At 44.7% G+C, this 23,455-nt stretch overlaps 1 protein-coding gene across 1 annotated transcript in view; it reads left to right on the forward strand.

Moving 5' to 3' along the window:
• Nucleotides 1–23,455, forward strand: part of ANKMY1 (ankyrin repeat and MYND domain containing 1) — a 99,035-nt gene that overhangs the window by 14,985 nt on the left and 60,595 nt on the right. Inside the window, exons 3-5 of the mRNA XM_088466415.1 lie at nt 16,669–16,815; nt 17,346–17,809; nt 21,772–21,988. Of these exons, the coding sequence (XP_088322541.1) occupies nt 16,669–16,815; nt 17,346–17,809; nt 21,772–21,988 (828 nt within the window). The remainder of the gene's footprint in view (nt 1–16,668; nt 16,816–17,345; nt 17,810–21,771; nt 21,989–23,455) is intronic.

Genomic DNA, 23,455 nt, shown 5'->3' on the forward strand with positions numbered 1-23,455 from the left:
CTCCCTCTTGACTTTCTAGTATTTTTTCTTCTGTCTACATCCAAACACAAGCTCTCTACCTAAGGCCAAAGCCCCAGCATGATGCTGATGTAACAACCATCCCCTTGGGAGTCCCCATTGTCCACACTTGGAATGGAGTAAATCACTTGTGCACCTAAACCAGCCTAGATAAAGCTTTGCTCTCTCTCTTCTGCCCTCCTCTGTGTAGCTTCAGAGACTCATATTAAGGACCTGGCTTTATACTTGTATTTGATTTTTCTGAATGACTGTATGTGAGCTTCAAGCAAGCTCTGCTTCTTCTGGAGTGCTGACAGTCATTCCAATCTGTGATCTGCATATTCCAACCAGGTTATTGCCTCATGACACATTTCTCTCCCTCCTCATCCTCTCTGTGTATGGAGTTTCTGTTTGAGTTGGTCACATTCACATTTCAAGAGGTGAGTTGTTTCTAAGGGGTATATTTACTAATGTGAGAGTTGTTGGAAGTAGAAATGTCGCCCATAGCAACCAATCAGATTCTACTTAACATTTATCTAGCACCTTCTAGAAGACAATAGCTAGAATCTGATTGGTTGCTATGGGCAACATCTCCACTTCTAAAAACTCTCACTTTAGAAAATTTACCCCTAAAGGGGCACATCCACTAGGCGATATTAGTGAGCGATTGATTGACAATGATATCATTATCGTTCAATCGCTCATTAATTGGGCATGAATCGGGCACTAAAATATCGGAAATGACCAGCGATGCGCGCTCCCACTGGTCGTTTCCGACATCAATCATCGCTTGAACATGCCGGTCAATCTGCCGATAATGAAAGATTGACCGTGTTCAGGGATGAGGGAGGGTGCCTACACAGAACGATATATCGTTCAGTGTGGACACAGGGCCTGATTCAAATAACGAGGGAATAGCCCACACCTGTCCATGAAATAGCTTTTGAGTTGATAGTCCCATTACTTTTGTCCCCTTAATAAGTGGGAGGCACATATAGAAACCGTTGTAATTCCTATACCGTTCACCTGATTTGGATGTAATTACCTTCAAATTAAATCTGAAAGTCTGCAGTTAAAGCACATCTTGTTTGTTTCATTTCAAAGCCATTGTTGTGGTGAATAGAGGCCAAAATATGAAAATTCTGTCAATGTCCCAATATTTATGCACCTGACTGTATATAGAATAAGGGTCTTATTTATATAATTTGATCATTTAAAAAAAAAAAAATCAACAATTTTGGGGACAGTTTTGGAAAAAATGGTTTTATACAGTTTAAAAAAAAACTTTATGGCCGGCAGCAGGAGGCAGCAACCGAGGGGCCAGCCGGGTGGGCTGAGCCCGGCCGCTGCTGGAAGATTAGTTTCCAACAGCCACTGCAGGTGTCTCTGATGTGGTCACATCTGATACGACCGTGAGGCTACAGCCGGCTTTACTTTTCCATTTTTAGCAGCTAGTTAGCTCTTCCTTCTCATGGGTCCTTAGCACACAGCTTCCAAGGGAATTTGCAGCAGAATAGTCTCTGGTACACAGCTGCCAAAAAAAAAAGTAAAGCTGGCTGCAGCCGCACGCACAGTATACCTGTCACCTGGGAGGATTCCAACACTCCTGCAGTGGAGCTCAATAAGGTCTGTTCCAGGCACACCTATACATCAGTTGCTGGAAAGTAGCACATATTGGGATATCCATGATGACTGTTATAGATAGAGGACTGTTTATTTCAATCCACACTGCATAGCATACCTGGAGCAAAGGAGATATGCTGGTCTCATCTATATAAAGAGAAAATGAAGTTGAATACAAAGAGATATGTAGTTGTCATGTGAAAGTAATAGTTTTTAATAGGGAGTGAAATTTCCCGCACATTTGCCTTATGTCAGTCAAGCAGAAGACAAACCTCAAACCAGAAATAACCATTCTTGACCTGCCTGGTGGGGTTTGTGAGGTCATGCTGTGATGTCATAATGGTAACTCCCTGTATCTGAGCTTTGCTGTAGCTGCCTCTCTCATACACATCCAGGACACTGACGAGGCACAGCTCACTGTCCGAGATACTGGCATAAGGTTAGTGATAAGAAAAAGGGGCATATTTATTAAACAAATTTGCGGAAAATCCACAGAAAATGTGAGCATCATCAGAAAGTATGACAGGGGTTCTGCGGTGGTTCCCCCTTTTCTGATCGCAGTAGCAGCCCCCCCCGTAACTAACGCCATCTTTAGATGGCGTTAGGCATTGTAGCCTGTAGTCTACACATAGCACAATTTACCAGGACACAATAATGGCCGCTTGGTCTGATGACCGTGCATGCGCAGTAGCGTGATGGGGGGTCCTGTAGCAGAAAGTAAAGTGATCACATCATCGATCACTTTACTTTAGACATTTGCAGGGAATGGGTGCTTTAGGAGACCTGTCCCTGGATGTGCTCTGTAATACATCCGTGCAAAACATAATTTCTTATTGATGTTAATAGTTGCAATAAGAAATTATAATTATCGGGTCTAAAATATGCCCCAAGGGGAGCTGAGCACGACACGTTTGCAGGCTTGGAGCGTGACTACTATAATATACAGTATGACCTTGAGGACAGGATAGTATCGGATAAATACAAAATCTCACTCTTACTGGGACAGTACCGTTACTGGGAACTGGGTACTCTGACTGGAGAACCTGTCCCAGGGTGTTTGGATGTGTTCCTAATTAAATCTGTTAGGCTCCGTCTCCTAAATCCCAGTATACAGATATTGGGCCTGATTTGGAATTGTATCATTATGCAAACCCGATGGTTTACGTACAAATCCGATGTTTTAAGATCTGCTCATATGCAGGACCCAGCTGCGCATGTCCAGAACAGGTCATGCGTGATCGCTCGCAGTCTGCCCTAAGCCTCAGCATGATTGACATACTGCTGCGTTTGGGGGGTGGAGACCAGGACTGTTCTACAGAACCTTTTGTTGACGTGCCGAGCCCAGGTGCTGCGTCGTTGGACCAGTTGCCATGGACATTCTGAGTAAGCTTTGGCTTACACAGACTGACTGAGGGCTGTGACCATCTGACTGGTCTTCGGGTGCAGCACTCGTCTATTTTCTACAAGTGCCTTCTGCTGCATTTGCATTTAATTATACGGTATTGCACAGCTGCTTCCCTGTATCTGTGCAATACCGGCCACATCAGAATCGGGCCAATTGTGGAGTGTTCCATTTTGAGTCATGTGCAGAGTTGTCACAGAATTATATTGTGCTTTAGCCATTACTTTTGTTTTTATCTTATACTATGGTTACCAAATGTAAGAACTATGGGACTGATTCAGAGTTGTACGCTATGCTGATTTCTTCCTAGAGTATTAACAAGGAACGCGGGCGTATTGCAACAGTTTTTTTTTTTTGGGGGGGGGGGAGATGTCTCAACGCATACGTAGTAGCTGGAACATTAGTGTACAACTCTAAATCAAGCTCTATATCTCCATACTTTGGGCTCTGTTTAACCCCTTCGCTATGTAGAACAAGTGAGGCTCATCCGGTCATATTCCAGAGTGAGTAGGAAGAGCCCTGCGCCGCTACAGTGCCAGGTAAAACACCCCCCGCCACTGCTGGGTTCGGAAGAGCCAGCAGCATGTGCATGCACATCGGTTTCACTACTGTAAAAAAAAGATTGAATGAAAATAGTGAGGGGAGGGACTGTAAGTCCCTCTATCTCCCCCACCATAAAAAGTAGACAGATGTGGTGACCCCTCATTCAAACAGTAATGTATATTTACATTAGTAAAAGCTAATGTCTAGTGATCACACTGATCACCATACATTAACCACCTTTACTACAGTGAGAGGTGGCTGTGGGGGGTGCAAGCCTGACACTTCCCACCACTTCAAGGTGCCGAGGGAACTCTAATTGATGGTCCTGGAACTCAAGTCGGACAAAAATGGTGAAAGCTGAAAATCCTGTTCCTGGGATCTGCAAAGGGGGGCACACATTAATACAACAACACAAAAAAAGGAGGTAGTCTCTCTGAGGGCCTACCTGGTCAGCTGACCTTGCCTGCTTGTACAAGACCCTCTTTCTATCCTTACAAGGACACCATGCTCAGGCCTTCCCTGGAGCGGGGCAGTGGTGACTTGCCACATGGCTGGATCTTTCCAAGGAACTTCTCTGGTGCATTCACCTGTTGACCCGGCATCTTCCAGGACATACGCAGCAACTTCTCTTCCACATACTCTTCAGCTTTCAGCTTCATTTGAACACTATTCCGTTTGTGGCAGATGGTCTCCTGGAATTGATGACGTGGTGTGCCTGGACTGGCCCACTTATCCGTCCATTGATGACGCTCTACACGATGTGGGATCGATGTGTGATGTGGGGGACTGGCGGGGGCATATGGCAGGGACTCAGGAGAGTGCCTGTGTGAGGAGTGAATCCTTCTGGATTCCGTCTCTCCACATTCTCCTTCCTTTTTCCTTTGTAGTGCCTACAAAGATCGAAATGTTCGTCCATTCGAAATTTATATCTGAGAAATGCAGTGCTAGCACTCCACTCATGGACTGTGCTGACCGTCTACGCTGAGCGGTTAGGGGAGAAGTGGACACTGGTGGTTCCATGGTTCCACTTCAGCTGCCCTCTCCTCTGGTGGCGGATTGCTGAGGGTGCCCACCAGTCATGCATGACAGGCTTCGGGGGTCTGGTCAAACTCTCCATGATTGGTTCCATGGGGATAGGGTGTGCTTACAATCTTCAGCACACACCTCGTAAATGGGGATACCTGGAGCTACCTACTGCTGGCCAATATAAGGCAGTACCTCCAATATCTAATTTAACTTGTTTCCCAGCTGTTTTTCCTGGACCAGTACTCTAGCCACTTAAAAGAGATCTCCCAATGTCCACCCAGAATGGGGATGAACCCCTTTGTTCCTTTGTGCCACTTCCTCTGCCTTTTTCAGATGCTGTCTTTGCTCCTGGATCCAACCGCTTCATGTCCACTTGATCATCCTCCTGTGGTAAGGACAGCTCTAGTCTTGCAATTCTCTGCTGGGTTGGCCAAACAGCAGAAAGTAGGATGAAAAACAGTAGTGTGGATGTTATACACCCACACCAACTCCGGGACAAAGTCCATCCAACATCTTTTCTTCCTGGTTTTTAGAGTCCTCATCGTTCTCACCGTCTGTAATAGAGTCCGATTGGAATCCTCATAATCCCCATTTCCTTGGGGCGATAGTCTGAGAATTTTTTATGACATAGGTCTGGCAAAGTCTCTCAAACATTATACGGTGAAAGCACACTTCCTGGTCTAAGTGAATTTGTTCTGGGCAGCCGTACCTCAGGATAAAATGTTCTTAACCTTAGCCACCTCCTCAGTCTGATTCATGGTAGGGACCACCGCGGTGAACTGGGTCATGTGATCCGTCATCACCAAGGCCTACGGATACCCATTTACAGATTCCCCTACTAACATGTAAAATTTTGCCAGTCAGGTGACCCAACACTGCTATAGCAGTCCCAGCTTGTCTAAAGGTGCATATCCACTGCACAAGTGTACAACGACTGTACAATTACAACATCGTAATCGTTCAATCATTCATCATACTGTTCAGTGGATAATGTGATATATCGTTCAGTGTGGGAACCCTCCTTCATCCCTGAACATGCACAACCTGACGATCTCGTCGGGTTGGCCTGCATGTTCAGGCGACGACAGATGCCGACAACGACCAGAGGGAGCGCACTTCGCTGGTCGTTGTCGGCATAATTACTGCACTATTAATGAACAACTGAACAATAACAATGTCATTATCGTTCAATCGTTCATTTTAATAGTGTAGTGGATGTGCGCCTTAAGTGAGCCAGAGTGTTGTTATCTGTGATAACCTCGAAGTCGGCGGCAGTTGGGTATTTAGCAAACGTTTCCGTTACTGCCAACACCATTTTCAGCAACTCCAGTTTCAAGGAGCTGCTATTGCCCTGGCTCCTCACTTGGGGCTCTATTTACTACAATCCGCATTAGTAATGCAGATTGTAGTGTGATATTACCGACTGCATTCGCATTGCGAATTCAGGCAATATCACAGGAATTTACTACAAATCCCTTGCAGGGACAGAGCTTGCGAGAAAGCTCCGTCCCTGCGAATACCATCTGCACATTAGTCACGGTATTTTCGCAAAAACATACCGTGACAAGTGCCCCGTGCATGTGCCGACTGACCGCCGCTGCTACCCCCCGGTGCTAAGCCCCGCCCCTGTAGTTAAGCACCGCCTCCACGATCGCGGATCCCCCCCGCGACCCAAGCGACTCCCACTATCCCTTAATTACACTTACCTGCATGATCCGGGCTCCGGTGCTGTCTTCCATGTCCTCCGGTCAGGTGATATCCCATACTGTACTGGGACCCGATCACCTGATGACCGGGCCGCAGTGCACTATGGGAGACCAGCTGGCCGGAGGGGAGACATCACCGGAGCCCCGACCACCGGTCCCTGGAGTCAGGTAAGTTTGTAACTTTTTGTAACTTTTTTTTTACACTGTATCAGTGTGTGGTCTGTTTAGACCACACAGCTGATTACCGGGGCCGGCTCTGGGCTCTGCTCTCCCCGTTAGAGCAGGGCAGGAGTCCGGTAACCGGGGGAGACCCTGGATAATGCCACCTCCTGTATTTTTTTACAATTTATTTTTAGTAACTCTGGTCGGATCCCATTACAGTTATGGGAAATGCGATCTGCTTACTAAAAATAAGTGGTACTTAGGGGTTGGAGTAGAATTTTACGAATTCTACTCCAATTGCCCTGTAGTAACTTTAGGTGAAACTAAAATAATGTGAAAAGGGTGTGAAAACACCCTTTTTCACTTTATTTTAGTAAAAATAATGTTCATAAATAGAGCTCTTGGACAGATATGCTGATTTTATTTTAACAGTTTGTACTTGCAATACCTATCAGGGGACCTGTTTTCTTATCCTTGATTTTGTTTTAATAAAATGTTTCTTTTATGCAAATATGGTTTGGTTTAAATATGTCTATAGGGATTGTTGATCTATTTTATCCTGCTATACGTAATTTCGTGCGGGGGGACAAGAAGTCCTATAAATATGCACAATGTTTTGATTATTATCTTTTTTTTATCTCCTATTCTATATCTAGTTTATTGTCCTATTGGACCCTTCAAATACCTGAGGATCGCAAAACTAACAAGATAAGCTTATATATTGTCTCTACTGCACTAGTTTGCACAGTGATTTCACTAAGTTATGCCTCTCTCTCTCTCCCCTGTGATCACCAGACAAGGGCCCTTATTCTGAGCAGAGCGCACGCTCTGAATGAGGGCCGTCCTCCATAACTATGGAGCGTCCTCCTGGACGCTCGTATAGCTGTGGGTCACCACCCACAGCCTATACGAGTGTGCAGTTTGATGGCCGCGATGGTCTTGACCATCGCGACCATCGAAACTGCGTGCCGGAGCCTGCGGTTGAGGTTTTCAACCGCAAGGCCCGGAGTGATTTTGGCTCTATCAGAGCCAAAATCACTCCCACTGACTTCACTAGTGATGTCAGTGGGCCGGCTTCTGACGGTAGGCGTTCCCTTAGGAATGCCCCCGTCAGGGAGGCACGCCCCCGGCACGCCCACCAAAGGGGGCGTGCTGTCAATCAACATCGACAGCACGCCCCCTTTGATCAGACACAACGAGCGAAGGAAAGTCCTTCACTCATCACGTCTGGTGCATGCGCACGACGGAGCTCCCTCCGTCGTGCGCATGCTCAGTGCAGAACATCGACCCACTTGCGAGCGGACAGCCGCTCGCGAGTGGGTCTGAATCAGGCCCAATATTCCCTAGTACTATGGAAAATCAAAGTTTTCCATAGGCCATATCTCCCTCATACTGGCCTACAGACAAATTGGGCACAACAAATAATGTGGTCTAGACATGGGATATCTCCCCCAACCTGACTACAAATAATTAAGGGGGTCCCTTTAAAATATTTTGGCCCCTTATTACTTATTAATGTTGCCCCACAATATGGAAAGTCAAAATTTTCTGTATATGGGGGGAAGGGCGTTGCATGGGTGGCCTGGGCAAACTCTGCATAGCCTCTTAATGCCCAGTGGGACAGGCAGTCCTTCAGCCATGGGTCCCCAGAGGTTTCCTCCACAGGGGTTTTTCCTCTCCTGAGTGCTGAAGGATGATTCTTTGTGAGTCATGAGGATTCCACCATCTTGTTCCTCTTACAGGACAAGTTGTATAACAATTCTGGGCCAATCTTGGTTCAGAATTCCCTATTTTATAATGCAGAGTAAAAAAGTTATATTTTGCCTGTGAAAAAACTCAAAATAAATAAATATATTTTTTTAATATATTTGGTTTGTTGTCCTTATTTTGTTCATTAATTACCTCAAAAGGTGAAGAGGCAGGTGTGTGGCCTAGCAAGGTAAATGACAGCAGAGTTGGGAATGGAAAGTAATATGGTTGGGAAAGGGGCAGGGGCTGACAGGATGAAAGTTCAGCTTAGTTAGAGTTTAGGAAAAAGTGAGCGTTCTGCAGGTGGAGAACCTAGAGACTGAGGGCCTGAGTCAGAGACGTGCGCTAATGCCACCGCAGCTACCAATTTGTACTCAGCGGTTGTGCAAAATTATACAAATGTCGCAGCCGTCCGGCTTTGTACAGAGGCGCCCACCAGCGGCTTCGCAAATCCAAACGACTGCGTACAAAGACGCAGCTCGGTAGTCGATAATTATTTAATTAAATCGGCATTCAGAGTAACCCTATAGTCGCGCAGAATGGCCATGGGATCTGAGACACTGGATCCATTTTGACTGCATACAGGATCGCAGTCGCAGACAGAGACATGCCCTGAAAAAAGGGCGCAACCTGCCTCTGTTTGAGTCGCCACCCCCAGTTCCTGCCCACAAACAGTTCCTGCCTGTCCATCACTTTGTGATTAAATCTTCTCTGTCAGCGACTAATAAAATTAAACTTGACGCATGCGTAGTGCGTCTCAATCATCCGATAATCGCTCAGACTGCATAAACACCAGCATTGCGCCCAATCTCTGAATCAAGCCCTGAGATAACCATGCAAATGAGGAGGGTTTATGGAGATATTATGTCTCTGAGGAATATGTGATCAATAATTGATAGGGAAACATTATATTTGTATGTAAGTAAGAGATAATTGCACGGCAATAGTAAATATCATATACAGGTGATACACTCCTGATAAGTACATCGGCTGATTACAGAATGAGGGATATGGTCTTACTCTATAATTGCTTTCATCCACTTTTCTCATTTACAACAATTTTAAAGTGAGTTGATGGGAAAACCGAAAAAGAGGATCCAGTCACATTTTATATCACAAAACATTATCTGACCAAAAACTAACAATAAACCATAAATAGAAGAAAATATTGATTCTTTGACTCTCAAAACATGTTAAACGCATTATATGCTGAATTGCACAAAATATTTGTATGAAGCCCACATAGGTTACTGACCCCTCATTGGGTTCCAATCTAACTAGGCTCCAGTTATTAAAGCATCTTCAACATTTTTTTTCTTTTTGTATTTGTCTAATATAACTATTTAGGGATGAATGTATTCAAAGATTCTTGTTACAGGACTGTATGTAATTACTATGATGATGCTACTAAGGCTGTTTGCCGAGCTCACCATCTGCTTTCTTCCTAGAATCTGTAATGTCTCCCAGAACTCTCCTGTCAGCATAACTGAGTATTGATAATCTCATCATTCCGAAGTCTATGGCTGTGGGCTAATGGTGTGGGATGTAAAGGTAGGGATGTGGCCAGGTCCAGGAAAGACACAAAAAAATATGGCCGAGGACAGGTACAGGACTAGCAGACCCAAAACCTTACTGCCTGTGTCAGAACTGTAGCACGGCAAAATCTGCTTTGTGCTGGTCCTGCACAAGACCGTGTGCTCACCGCTGGTACCAGGAAGTGTCTTATGGATACTCCTGATGTCTCTGGTGGTGCCTGTATAATCCTAAGGTTGCTACAGGTGACACTCTAAGCTGCAGGGTACCATTCCAGGCACAATACAAGTCAAATGGTGGTGCCACGGGTGAGTGTTGGTGCCACCCCTTTAGCTCTGTGCCCTGGGTGGTGGCATTTCTCACACACCCCAAGCTACAGCCCTGGCCAGCATAGAGAGATAACATACAACCGATATATTTTCATGTGCTGGTCAAAATTAAACAAGGAAAATTGGGAATTTCACAGTCCCTTTAAATCGAAAATATTTAGGCTGGTATTTTAATATTTTATTTAAAGGGAAAGGATATCACATCCCAAATTGTATTATTTACTACCATCATCCAGAAAGCTCGGCAGCATTGGGGTGTAGCTGGAGATGGGGGAGACACGTGTGGATTGCAAATCACATAACTGGCCCATATCCACTCACAAGACGCATACCCACCAATGAGACCATTCCCTGTATATTAAGTCTGTGTTTAGTGGCATTAAAAAACTTCTGTCTGAAAAGGACGATAGGTACTCCATGTATACTGATAATTTAGTTACCCCTGCTGTTCTGGGAAAAGCAATTTACATGTCAGACCCTTTTAAGGCGTGATATGGGCTATTTCTCTGTTGAGTTACTATCTACAGACAGAGGAGATCTTTTACATAGTTGAAAGTATACGCTTTGCAGTGGAAAAGCAGCTTTGTATGGACTATTTGTCTCAATTTACTCAAGTGCTTCTAGATTTCCAACAACCCCCATACGTTTGCAAGATGATACATTGGTCAAGAAGCAGAAGTTTGCTACAGGAAGACCGAAAGTGATGGGAAGATATGGATAGAGGACAGTGATCTTAGTACAGAATACAATCCCCAAAATGGAGGCTGCTCAAATCAATTTTATAAGTGGACACAAGTGATAGAAAATGAGTTATCTAGAAAGCACAAAATATTCCCACAACAGATTGCTGTAAACCAGTAAAAAGCTGCCGTTCTATGGGCTCTAGCCTATCAGCTATGAGTTCCTTCGTGGCCGGCATGTCTACTCCTTTGCAACGGCAACTCGCTCCTTTCACTGCTGATAGGACTGAGCCCTATTTGAGAAAAAATGCAGACGTCTTAGTTATAAACATTTGCTAATATATAAGCCCCTCGCCACTTCACACTGCTTGTGCTAAGGGTGGTCCCAACTCTAAACAATGACAATCCCATTACTGAGTCATATATTCAACTGGTAATACATTGGGAGCTAATTTACCAGGAGTCAAGCTGATAAATAGTAAAATATGTCCAATTATAAATATATATTATAAGGTACTAAAATTGTATGCAATATTCACACAGGAAATGAATAGAGGCCGCACAGACTGATTGAAGGTATATATAATTTGCTTGAATGTCTGAGCTCAAAAAGGGAGAGGTGTTTGATATTAATAGGGGTGCTGACAGGGTGGTGGGCGATGGCGTGTACAAAGTTCCCAAGCCTGGCCCTCTCTGGGGGCCGAGATTGCCAGGGAGACATAACCATGCCTCCCAAAATGGTGTAGCCAATACCCTTCAGTGCTTTCTGCCTCTTCCTGGGAGTGCATAACTTTTTTGTAGGATGGTCTTCTTGGCCCGGCTGAGCTCTTGGCTTCCATGGTGACATCCTGTTCCTAAAGAAGAGAGGTATTAATCTCTATGTATGAGACGTGTATACATTTAATTTGACAAGTTTGCCGTCACTGCCTGGGACTATAATTTTTTTTTTTTTTAAATCGTTTATTAGATTTATAGGACTTAACATCAAAAACAATACAGCATCTCAATGGACATAAAATCTAGAGATAAACAGTTAATACCTGAAAATATTAATTGTACATATATAAAGGCATAATAAACATCAAGAAAAAAGGTTTGTCTGTATAATAGAAATCAAAAGGGATAGCCTCTGATATTTCAATAGAGCTACAATTCATTAACTATAACTGAATAAAAAAAAGAAGATGAAGAGAATAGTAGAAAAGGGAAAAAATGGGGAAGGGAGGGAAGAAGTATAAGCGAGCCGGGGGGACATAATAATAAAAATTAAGTAAAAAATAATAAGTAAATAAAGAAAAAATATTGAAACAGGATCAGGATTATGGATCACAGGGCCTGATTCAGAGCCGGACGCTATTTGCGCTCGCTCGTTCAGAAAAAGGGGCCGGATATTTGCGGTCTGTTGACGCCTCTATGTCTGAACGAGCGAACGAAACATGCGCTCGCTATTTTTTAAAACGCCCCCTGGCCGCTCGCATCCTACGTCATCTCCGCTATTTATTAGATTAATCGAGTACATCGAAAGGCGTATGAACTGCTCGCAGTGCTTGTGGTAGCATTTTCCTACCACAATCATGCGAGCAGTTCAGGCTAAAAGACAACCAAGTGACGTGTTCGATGACGCTGCTTTGTTAATTATGCACACCCTTAAAACGCCCGTTTTGACCGTTTGGCACGCCTGCGTTCAGATCTCCACTCCCCGTTTTCAAGCACCTTCCCCTGTTACCACCCACAAACGCCTCATTCTGTTACTCAAATTAGCAGGCATTCGCTATTTTGCGAGCACACAATTTCTGACCGCAATGACTGGTTTGCGCATGCGTATTACAACCCATACGCATGCGCAGTTGTGCGAACGAGCGGCCGCTTACGAGAGGCTCTGAATCAGGCCCACAGTTCACATGAGGCCAAGAAGGGTAGCCGCCTGAGAGGAGTACCAAGTTGACCAAATTGAGTGAAACTTCTCCACTGAATTATTCAAAAGACTGGTAGTGTACTCCATTTTATAAACCAAATTTTATTTGAGAGTTCTTGGCGAGTTGGAGTATCAGATTTTTTCCAATTACGTGCTATTTGATATTTAGCTGCACATGAGATGTGAAGAATCAATTTGTTAGTATTTTTAGAAGTCTGGTCGACCGAGGCACAAAGTAACAGGTTGACAGGTGATAGAGAGGGAGGTATGGTTACAACTGATGATATAAGGGAGCGGACCATATTAAAGAATGGAAGAATTTTTGGGCGAGTCCACCAAGTGTGAAAAAATGTACCAATGTGGGTGCATTGTCTCCAACACAGGTCAGAAAAATTAGGAAACATTTGATGTAGGCGATGTGGGACTAGGTACCATCTTGTAATAACTTTATATGAGTTATCATGGATAGCTACACTAGGAGAGCATTTGGAGATAGCGAGACATATTATTTCCCAAGTTTCATCTCCCAATGGTTGTCCCAGATCTGCTTCCCATGCGAGTTTGTGTGTAGAAAGTGAGGGGGACTCCAATGTCAGAACAGAGTGATAAATAAAGGATATAGAGCCCTATCATTAGGTCGGTATATACAAAGTCTTTCTATTTGGGACAGAGCACGAGGCTGGAGAGTGGAAAGCGTTGACGTGGCAAAATGTCGGAGTTGTATATATTGATAGTGAGAGGAGGAGATGTTGTATTTTTCCTGAAAATCAGCAAAAGTTTGTGGGGCAAATTGTCCTACAATATGACGGAAGCGTGTTATACCTGCCACTGACCAGATAGATACCATAGCAGACGAAAGCCCTGATGGAAAGGAGGGATTGTGTCATAAGGGGGTTTGAGGAGAGGGGTATGTGGAATGAATATATTTTTTGTTGAGTGTCCCATATAGAGAGTGTTAAAGCTACGTCTGGGACCGAGAGTACAGTCCTAGGTTGATGTTTGCATGGTAGCCAGGGTAAGTATGAAATTGAGTCCACCCCCACCAAATCACCCTCCAGTTCACCCCATCATTTAGTGGAAGTAGGGGCATGCCAGGCCACCATTTGACTCAAACAAGAGGCATTATAGTACCGTAAGAGCATCGGTAATTGTAATCCCCCGTCCGATGATTGTCCAACTAGAATTTCCCTCCTTATTCGGGTTTTTTTGTAGTTCCAGATGAAATGACAGTATACTGATTGGAGTTGATTAAGAACTTGGGTCGGTATCGCAACCGGGAGTGTCTGAAACAGATACAACAATTTAGGTAGTACGTTCATTTTAATGGCATTTATACGGCCAACCCATGATATAAAGTAAGTCTTCCATTGTAGTAAGTCATGTTCAATTGACTTAAACAGTGGAGGGTAATTAGCCTTATACCATATGTAATTAGTAATTAGCCTTATATCATATGTTTTAGTGATATGAACCCCAAGATATGACAAGGAGTCTTTTCTCCAATTGAATTCAAAGTTCAACTGTAGCAGTTGTTTCAGACCTCTCGGGAGATGGAGAGGAAGAGTGTCCAATTTGCTATGGTTAATTTTATAACCCAACAGTTCTCCGTGTATAGATAGTTCTCGAAACAAATTTGGTAGTGAGATAAGCGGATTAGTCAGGGTAAGAAGGACATCATCAGCAAATAATGAAAGAGTATTTTGAGAACTCCCAACAGTCACTCCAGTAATATCAGGATTAATGCGTAACCTTCTAGCAAGTGGCTCTATGATCAGCGCAAATATAAGAGGCGACAAAGAGCATCCTTGTCGTGTTCCATTGGTTATGGTGAATGGGTCTGAAAGCAATCCCCCAGCAAGAACAGAAGTAGTAGGGTTATAGTAGAGAGCTTTAATGGCTTGTAAGAATTTACCTCTAAAACCAAAGACGGAGAGCGTGTGTACCATAAATGGACAGGCGACCCTGTCAAAAGGCGAAACCTTTTGTGTCCAATGTGGATCTGGACTTTAGAGCTGCAGGTTGTATTGCTGCTGTCGCTCTGTAGTTTCCCACGGCTGAATAGCGCCGATAGGGGGATTCCGTGACAGGTCCCGGGAACCAGGTTACAGCAGCTAATGCTCTAACAGCGGCTAATACATCTGCTATATCCAACTCTACTCTTCCTTCCATCAGGCTACCTGTGCCCCGCTGTGCTCTCACTCCCTTGTTCACTGCGGCATGCACCCAGGGGAAAAGTAGAAGCAGTAGAGCGTAGGTCAATAGATGTGATATTTTAATAATCTTACTTTTTAAAAAGGATATCGGTGGTACTAACCTAGAATTTTGAGTAACTATGTTAACCAGGAATAGAAGACTATTACCCTCCTGTAAGGTATGTGCTTAATCCACACCCTAATGGTAACAGTACATTGGAGACTGTAGGAGGGATATAGCTATATTTTGTATTATATTTTACCAATAGATATACAGGTGAGAATTGACCCATACCTGTAAACTTTGTTTTAATTGTGTATTGTTTGTCTATATGTGTAGTCAGGATATCTATTTTTACCACAAATAACAATTAAAGTTATGTTTTAAATTAGTACAATGTGTTACAAATAAGAGTACCTCAACAAAGATAGTCCTTCTTTTCCTCGCTTCTATGAATGGAGCAGGTGAGCCTGTTCTAAGCTGGAGGATGGATTATTCTGCTCCGCCTGTGGAGTCTTCCTAGACTTTGAGTCATGGTCTCATCACTGGCCAGCTGTGCAGAAGGGTCATTTTCTGCACAACGTTTGAAACTTTTGCATCCACGTATGTAATGTTTAGGCATATAGTGCTGCCTACTGCCATAAAGCACTCCCTCTCTTGAAGGAGAAAGTACTTACCGTAAAATCCCTTTCTGCGATCCAATGTGGGACACCCGGTGCCCTCCCTGTGCTCTTTATGTTTTCCAGCATGTTCTTGTTTGAACAATGTTGTTTTCTCTCTCCTTTCCTTTACTTCATCTCTGTCTTTTGGGCTTTGTTAAAAAATTACTGAGGCTTCCAGGCAGTTGAGGTATAGATGGGGAGGAGCCATGATTAAACAGTTTCAGTGTTAGTGCCAGGCTCCCTCACCACTACCCCAGTGTTCCAGTGTCCCCCATGGAATCAGAGAAAGCGATTTTATGGTAAGTACAAAAATACCACTTCCTGCCTTTGAGTTTAAGGAAATCATATGCACCATGAATTTGCATAGAAGGAAGAAGAAGGTCTTCTAATTTCCAAGAATGCAGTTACCAAGTGTATCACGTTTCATAAATTGGCCTATTGTTGTCAAGCACTCCCAGAGCTGTTTAGGCTTAGAGCTCAGTCTGCTACAGCAACTGCAACTTCTAAGCCTACAGTATGTTGGAAGAGTTATGCAACGCTATGGTAAGGCCCTTTTTCCAGATCTTCAGCAACAACCACAGAACAGAGGGGGTCCAGCCACTCAGAACAGTACAGTGTTCAAGCTGTTATTCAATAATGTTGTGGGATTTTCAGCATCCCTACCTTGCTGGGGTCTTCATTACCATGCTTTCATATATCCCACTGTCATTCGCTGCCTTCCGGAGGAAATTTTTCTTCTGCTTCACTCTGTGATTTGTTTTTGATTTTTTTTGGAACATGGGCAACATTTTCCCCAAACATTTATTTCCTGGTAGAGAGATTGGGGAATTAAATGGAAAAGGCAAATTAATTGCTTTAGGACACTTTCCTGGCCGTCTCCAGGCAAAGGGTGCCCAGCCCAAGAAAAGAAAATCACAAGTAAGGACGATTTTTCCTTATCTGAAAAATGTCTTGGTGCCCCTACATCTGAGTGGGAATTTTGCCCTGTATTAAATGGTTTTATGTCTCTATGTAAACATTTCATCTTCATTAAACTATATATGCCATTTTATTCTTCTGCAGCTTCTGAAAACTTACACTGTATGGCAGATAATAATCATCCTTATTATACCATTCCAAAGACCTAACATATTTACTTTTTATTTCAGAGCTATATTGGTGAATTTTACAAGGATCATCATCATGGCAAGGGGGTCTACACCTGGCCCGATGGCTCTAACTTCACTGGCTCTTTTTACCTGAGCCGTAAAGAAGGTTATGGAACCATTACATTTACTGATGGAAGAAAGTACCAGGTATGCCTTTAATAATAATTTGTTATAATATTGCGGAATATATGATGTAATAATGAGAGGAACGGAGTGAGATTATTTTTCACTTTACAAAGCGTTTAATTCTATAAGCCACTACATAGTGTATTAAATTGATAAGCTTTTTTTTCGTTATGTGAATTAATATTCATTACTATAACTGAAATATTTCTTTGTGTCTTATACATACATTTCCTTGGTAGAGTTAGAGTGGCCCATATATCTGCGATGGATTGCCGCAATTCCCCGTTCTGCCAACTTTGGGGCTGGGAGATCAGGGATATTCAACATGTTGAAAAATCTCGATTCCCCGATCCCGACTTGAAAATGGTTGGAGTCTGAGAGTCTAGGATTTATAACATGTTGAATTTCCCGGGATGGCGTCACTAGAACAGGGAATCACGGCTCAGGTATATGGGGCACTTAAGGCACAACTGGATTCATTGCACTTTTTTCTCTTCTTATTTAATTTGTGCTAATTGTCCCTAATGGTTTTCTCCCTCCACTTTTGGCAGGGCCTGTACAAGTCAGATGTGCGCTTTGGTCCCGGCTTTGAGACTTACAGCGATGGTTGTCAGGATGTTGGCATCTGGTTGGGTCATCACCTGATCAGACTATGTACTGCGGTACCAGGATCCGTCTCCATTTCCTCTTTTCCTGAGTTTTGTCATCACTTTAAAGTTGAGCAATATAATAGTGAAAGTCATGCTTCAGTCCTGGAGAAGGGCCAAGTGGAAGACCCTTTTGAATATAGATACAAGATCCTGCTCCTAGAGGACCACTTCACTCTCCCAGACAGGATCTACTCCTACTCATCAGACATGGACCACCTTCCCATCACTCCTTCTCTGCACACAGAATTTGATCAGCATTTTTATAGAGACAGAGTCCACCAAGAGCAATCCAACGGTGGTATATCTGCCAGCATGCACTGTACCAATGGGATGAGGAAGATTTATCAGCATGTTAACAGACACAGGTTAGTACATAGCAAGGTACAGCATCGGGAAAGCACCATGTGCGGGATAACGTAACCCCTTAATTATAGTAACATTGAAGATGCCCAAATGTAACCCCCAAAGCTCACTGGGTTCTGTCAATTTGTCTAGACAAGTACAACCATCCAGGAGCCAATGAAGAGTAAATCAATTAATATATAAAGGACCCTAGAGTGGGACAAGAGGAAAGGACGTAATAAGTCATTTACATCGTAGTGACACAAGAACAGAGAACACTATTGCATCCTTGGCTATTGTTAAGGCAGTCTTTGGAGGTCATTAGCGAAGAGCAATCAGGCAGCACACTTCATATCAGCTTTGGTTCTGCATTTCTCCTTGAATTGTGCATATGCACCTAGATTTACTCCAATGTGCCTGAACTGATAGGGGTAAATGTAATAGAGTGCATGATTCCAGTGGCAATAAAGTGGTTAGAACCTGCAGAGAGTTTTTGGCGATTGTGATCAGTTGCAAGTTCGCTGATAACTCAGCAACCATTCGGCAATGTGCGGAAGCTTAAAAAGCCAAAATCACCTGCCTTTCAGCCTGTTTCCAGTGTGTTGCTGGAAACATACTTATTTAATAATGAAAAAAATAAACCGTAGGATTTACTCCTTCTAAGCTTAACCAACCCTAATGCGTGTGCCTAGGCTTGTATTGGAAAAAAGTCTCCTCGATTTTCCTGATACCAGAACTAGGTTTAACCAGTATAGGCTTCTGGAACCATAGAGGGGAGACCCTCACCATCATCGGTAGAGTGGGGCCCGGGAAAAAAACATGCGCCAGTGCAAAACCTGGGCACTTTGAGGTACACATTGAGGGCCTGATTCTGAGGTGGGAGTAATGCAAAAGAGAGCAAGCAACTGTGCACTTTGGAAAAACCATGGTGCACTGCAGGTGGGGCAGATGTATAATGTGCAGAGCGATTTTGATTTTAAGAGGGGCGTGTCCAAATTCATATCTTTATTGCAGGGTAAAAATAAAGCTGTCCAGCATTCATGGGCAAAAGTAGCCAATATAATATATGTATTAGCGCCCTTGTATTGTAACATGGTTTGCCCGGGTGCTCTTTTTTGCTGTACTAGCACCGCAGAATCAGGCACTGAGCGCGCTTTGTAAATGAGGCCCATAGCAATCTAAGGCCCTGATTCAGAGCCGGACGCTCTGACAGAGCGCTCGCTCTGAATCAGGGCCGTCCTTCCTAATTTTAGAGCGGCCTCCTGGCCGCTCGCATAGCTGTGGGTGACCACCCACAGCTATAGTGAGCGGCCAAAAAGATGGTCGCGATGGTCAAGACCATCGCGACCATCGGTCTTGCGACGAGACCCTTGTGGTAGGGTCTCATCTGCTGCAAGCCCTGGAGTGCTTTTGGCTCTATCAGAGCCGAAAGCACTCCCACTGACATCACTTGTGATGTCAGTGGGGCCTGCCCCAGACGGTAGGCGTTCCCATGGGAACGCCTCCTTCTGGCCAGCCACGCCCCCGGCACGCCCACCAAAGGGGGCGTGCTGTCACTCACCATCGACAGCACGCCCCCTTTGTAGCGAGACCCATAGCGACGGCTTGCCCGTCGCTATCCGGGTCTCGCGCATGCTCACGACGGAGCCGGGTCCATCGTGTGCATGCGCACTGGCCAACATCGACCTGCTTGCGAGAGCTCAGCGCTCACGAGCGGGTCTGAAGCAGGCCCTAAGTTCAGAACAAGGGTTAGTGTGGCTAATGGTGAAGATTGGGACAATTGTCAGGGTGCATTAGTGTGTGTACTATATATGTGAATAGGGTAGGTGTGTGGGGCATTAGTGTGGATAGTATATGCGGTAGTAGGGTAGGTATGAGGGGGCATTAATGTGTGTTATAGGTGGGAATAGGGTAGTTGTGGTGGGGCATTAGAGTTGGTAGTGTAGGTGTGAGGGCGTATTAGTGTGGGCAGTACAGGTGGGAGTAGTGTAGGTGTGAGGGGGTAATAGTGTGGACAGTACAGGTGGGAGTAGTGTTGGTGTGAGGGGGTAATAGTGTGGCCAGTACAGGTGGGAGTAGTATAGGTGTGAGGGTGTATTAGTGTGAGTAGTACAGGTGGGAGTAGTGTTAGTGTGAGGGGATAATAGTGTGAGTAGTATAGGTAGAAGTAGGGAAGGTGTGAGGGGACATTAGTGTGAGTAGTATTGGTGAGAGGAGGATATGTGGGACTAGGGTAGGTGTGAGGGGGGCATTAATGTGGCTAGTACAGGTGGGAGTGGGGAAAGTATGGAGAAGAATAGGTGGCAGTACAGTAGGTGTGATGGTGCATTAGTGTAGGTAGTATACGTGGGAGTAGGGGAGGTGTAAGGGTGCATTAGTGTGGTTTGTATACTGTACGTATGAGGATGCATTAGTGTGTGTGTAGTATAGTCGGGAGTAGGGTAGATGTGTGGGTGTATTTGTATGGGTAATATAGCTGGGATAGGGGTGAGCGTGCATAAGTATAGGTGGGAGTAGGGTAGGTGTAAGTGTTCATGTGGTAAGTATAGGTGAAAGTAGGGTAGGTGTGAGTGCTTATGTGGTAAGTATAGGTGGGAGTAGGGTAGGCGTGAGGGTGCATTCATGTGGTAAGTATAGGTGGGAGTAGGGTAGGTGTGAGGGTGCATTCATGTGGTAAGTATAGTTGGGAGTAGGGTAGGTGTGAGGGTGTATTCATGTTGTAAGTATAGTTGGGAGTAGGGTAGGTGTGAGGGTGCATTCATGTGGTAAGTATAGTTGGGAGTAGGGTAGGCGTGAGGGTGCATTCATGTGGTAAGTATAGGTGGGAGTAGGGTAGGCGTGAGGGTGCATTCATGTGGTAAGTATAGTTGGGAGTAGGGTAGGCGTGAGGGTGCATTCATGTGGTAAGTATAGGTGGGAGTAGGGTAGGCGTGAGGGTGCATTCATGTGGTAAGTATAGGTGGGAGTAGGGTAGGCGTGAGGGTGCATTCATGTGGTAAGTATAGGTGGGAGTAGGGTAGGCGTGAGGGTGCATTCATGTGGTAAGTATAGGTGGGAGTAGGGTAGGCGTGAGGGTGCATTCATGTGGTAAGTATAGGTGGGAGTAGGGTAGGCGTGAGGGTGCATTCATGTGGTAAGTATAGTTGGGAGTAGGGTAGGCGTGAGGGTGCATTCATGTGGTAAGTATAGTTGGGAGTAGGGTAGGCGTGAGGGTGCATTCATGTGGTAAGTATAGGTGGGAGTAGGGTAGGCGTGAGGGTGCATTCATGTGGTAAGTATAGGTGGGAGTAGGGTAGGCGTGAGGGTGCATTCATGTGGTAAGTATAGGTGGGAGTAGGGTAGGCGTGAGGGTGCATTCATGTGGTAAGTATAGTTGGGAGTAGGGTAGGTGTGAGGGTGCATTCATGTGGTAAGTATACGTGGGAGTAGGGTAGGCGTGAGGGTGCATTCATGTGGTAAGTATAGTTGGGAGTAGGGCAGGTGTGAGGGTGCATTCATGTGGTAAGTATAGCTGGGAGTAGGGTAGGTGTGAGGGTGCATTCATGTGGTAAGTATAGTTGGGAGAAGGGTAGGCGTGAGGGTGCATTCATGTGGTAAGTATAGGTGGGAGTAGGGTAGGCGTGAGTGTGCATTCATGTGGTAAGAATAGGTGGGAGTAGGGTAGGCGTGAGGGTGCATTCATGTGGTAAGTATAGGTGGGAGTAGGGTAGGCGTGAGGGTGCATTCATGTGGTAAGTATAGGTGGGAGTAGGGTAGGCGTGAGGGTGCATTCATGTGGTAAGTATAGTTGGGAGTAGGGTAGGTGTGAGAGGTGGTTATCAGAGGTTAGATCTAAGGTTGCATCAGGGAGACATTTTTAAAGTAGTAATTCAATGTACACATTACCTGGGTAACTGAAAAATTAGTGTAACATACCTGTTTTATATACATATATGCTCTATGGGTTTTGGTTTTTTTTTTAATACAGAAATGTATTTTTTGTTAGAAACAGCTCAGAACACTCCAATTGGGACATGTGTTCTATCATGAATGAGGCTCGAGAAAAGTTTGGTCCAAAAGGTCCCGGTGAGTCTGTGGCTGAGCAGCTCATTGTGATGGCTGGAGCTGGAAGTTATGAGAGCATTTCCACAATCCTGAGACATGATCTGGCCCATGTAGATGTGTCTGATAACTGTGGACAGACTGCTTTGCATTCTGCAACTGTGAGTATAATCTTGTAGTAGTTGCTATGATGGCCCCTTACATACAGCCCTACTTACCTACTTCTGTAGTCTGTCTTCTGGGTGAAGCCCAGAAGAGAGATGCAGCTGACTGGAGGTGGAAACGGTGCCCAGAGCCAGGCCTCGCCCCCTTGCTGGGTATGCCACATATCGCAGGTCGATCGAGAGTGGACGGGGTCATATGGCATAATTTTCAAAGAAACACATTGTATTGGCTCCGCCCCCTCCTTGTTTACACCTGACTCGCTGCATTGTCCTCCGCATAGCACCCACTTTGCTGGGAAGCAGGACGGACGCCTACTCTTCCGGAGGTCCGTGGGGACTGCCTAATTCGGAAGTCTCCCGCACCTTCTTGGAGAGTAGGAAAGTATGCATGCAGTACAGTGTCATTTTAGCCACACGTTTTATTTTAAAACAAGTTTTTTCCTGTGTACTTTTAAATTAAAACTGTTATTTAAATAACCAGTTTAAAGTAAAAGGCAAAACCATAGTAAGCTGTTGGAGGCCGGCTGAATATGAACCTTCTTTTGTATTGTGGTACAGATAGTACTTTTGACACCACAATCTTCCTGCATCGCTTTGACAGGTGCCTGACATCACTGCCCTGTGCTGTTGGGAGACTCTGCTTCTTCCCTCACCAAACTCTGGCAAGTTGGAGGAGATGTTCTACAACATGTATCTGGATCAGTAGAAATGTAAAGCTCAATTCTAAATGGAAAATGTTTAGCTGTCAGTGTTTGTGGGCTCCAGGCAGGAGAGGGGGACGCTGTGAGTCTGCAATTCTCCCCTCCAGTGCAGGGTGTGCCGGGGTCAAGGTGGAGGACGTAGCCGAGATCCTGTACCTGCAGAAGCAGTGAGCTGCACTGTGCTGACGTTCCTATATGAAACTACATTGCTATAAAACCTATGTGCAGTGTGAGTTTCGGCCCCATCACCCTGACGGGCGGCAGGAGAATATAGCATGGGGGGAACACTGGCTGTGAATGTAGTTCCTGACACTAGCAATACTAATTATGTTCTCTCTACATAAGTGGCACTGGTGCTGTTTAATTTAATTAGTGTCCTGTACAAATGTAAGCTATTCTACCAATATGAGATCACCTATATACATATAGATGGATTTATACCTAAGGGAACTATATAGCTATAAAGCTAGGACTATGCATGGGGAGGCCTTTGTTGATGAAAGCTGACGAACCCTACAACAGTTTGTGCTGGTCCTACATAGCAGACATGATTAGAAATAGAAGATTGCACATACCTGCTCTCCTCAGGTTCCTCCATGTTGCTCCTGATTGGCTGCCAGCAGGACTATAGCGACTTCAGCTGAAGGAGGTGGCAGGAGAAGGTACAGAGAAAAGCTTGTTCTGGAGACAAAATGGTAAAAGAAGGTGGGATAGTGAGAGAGAGAGAGGACAGAAAGCACACTCACAATGTGGAGACATACAA

The sequence above is a fragment of the Taudactylus pleione genome, unplaced genomic scaffold (genome assembly GCF_031769625.1).
Source record: "Taudactylus pleione unplaced genomic scaffold, aTauple2 ptg000066l, whole genome shotgun sequence".
Taxonomy (NCBI): domain Eukaryota; kingdom Metazoa; phylum Chordata; class Amphibia; order Anura; family Myobatrachidae; genus Taudactylus; species Taudactylus pleione.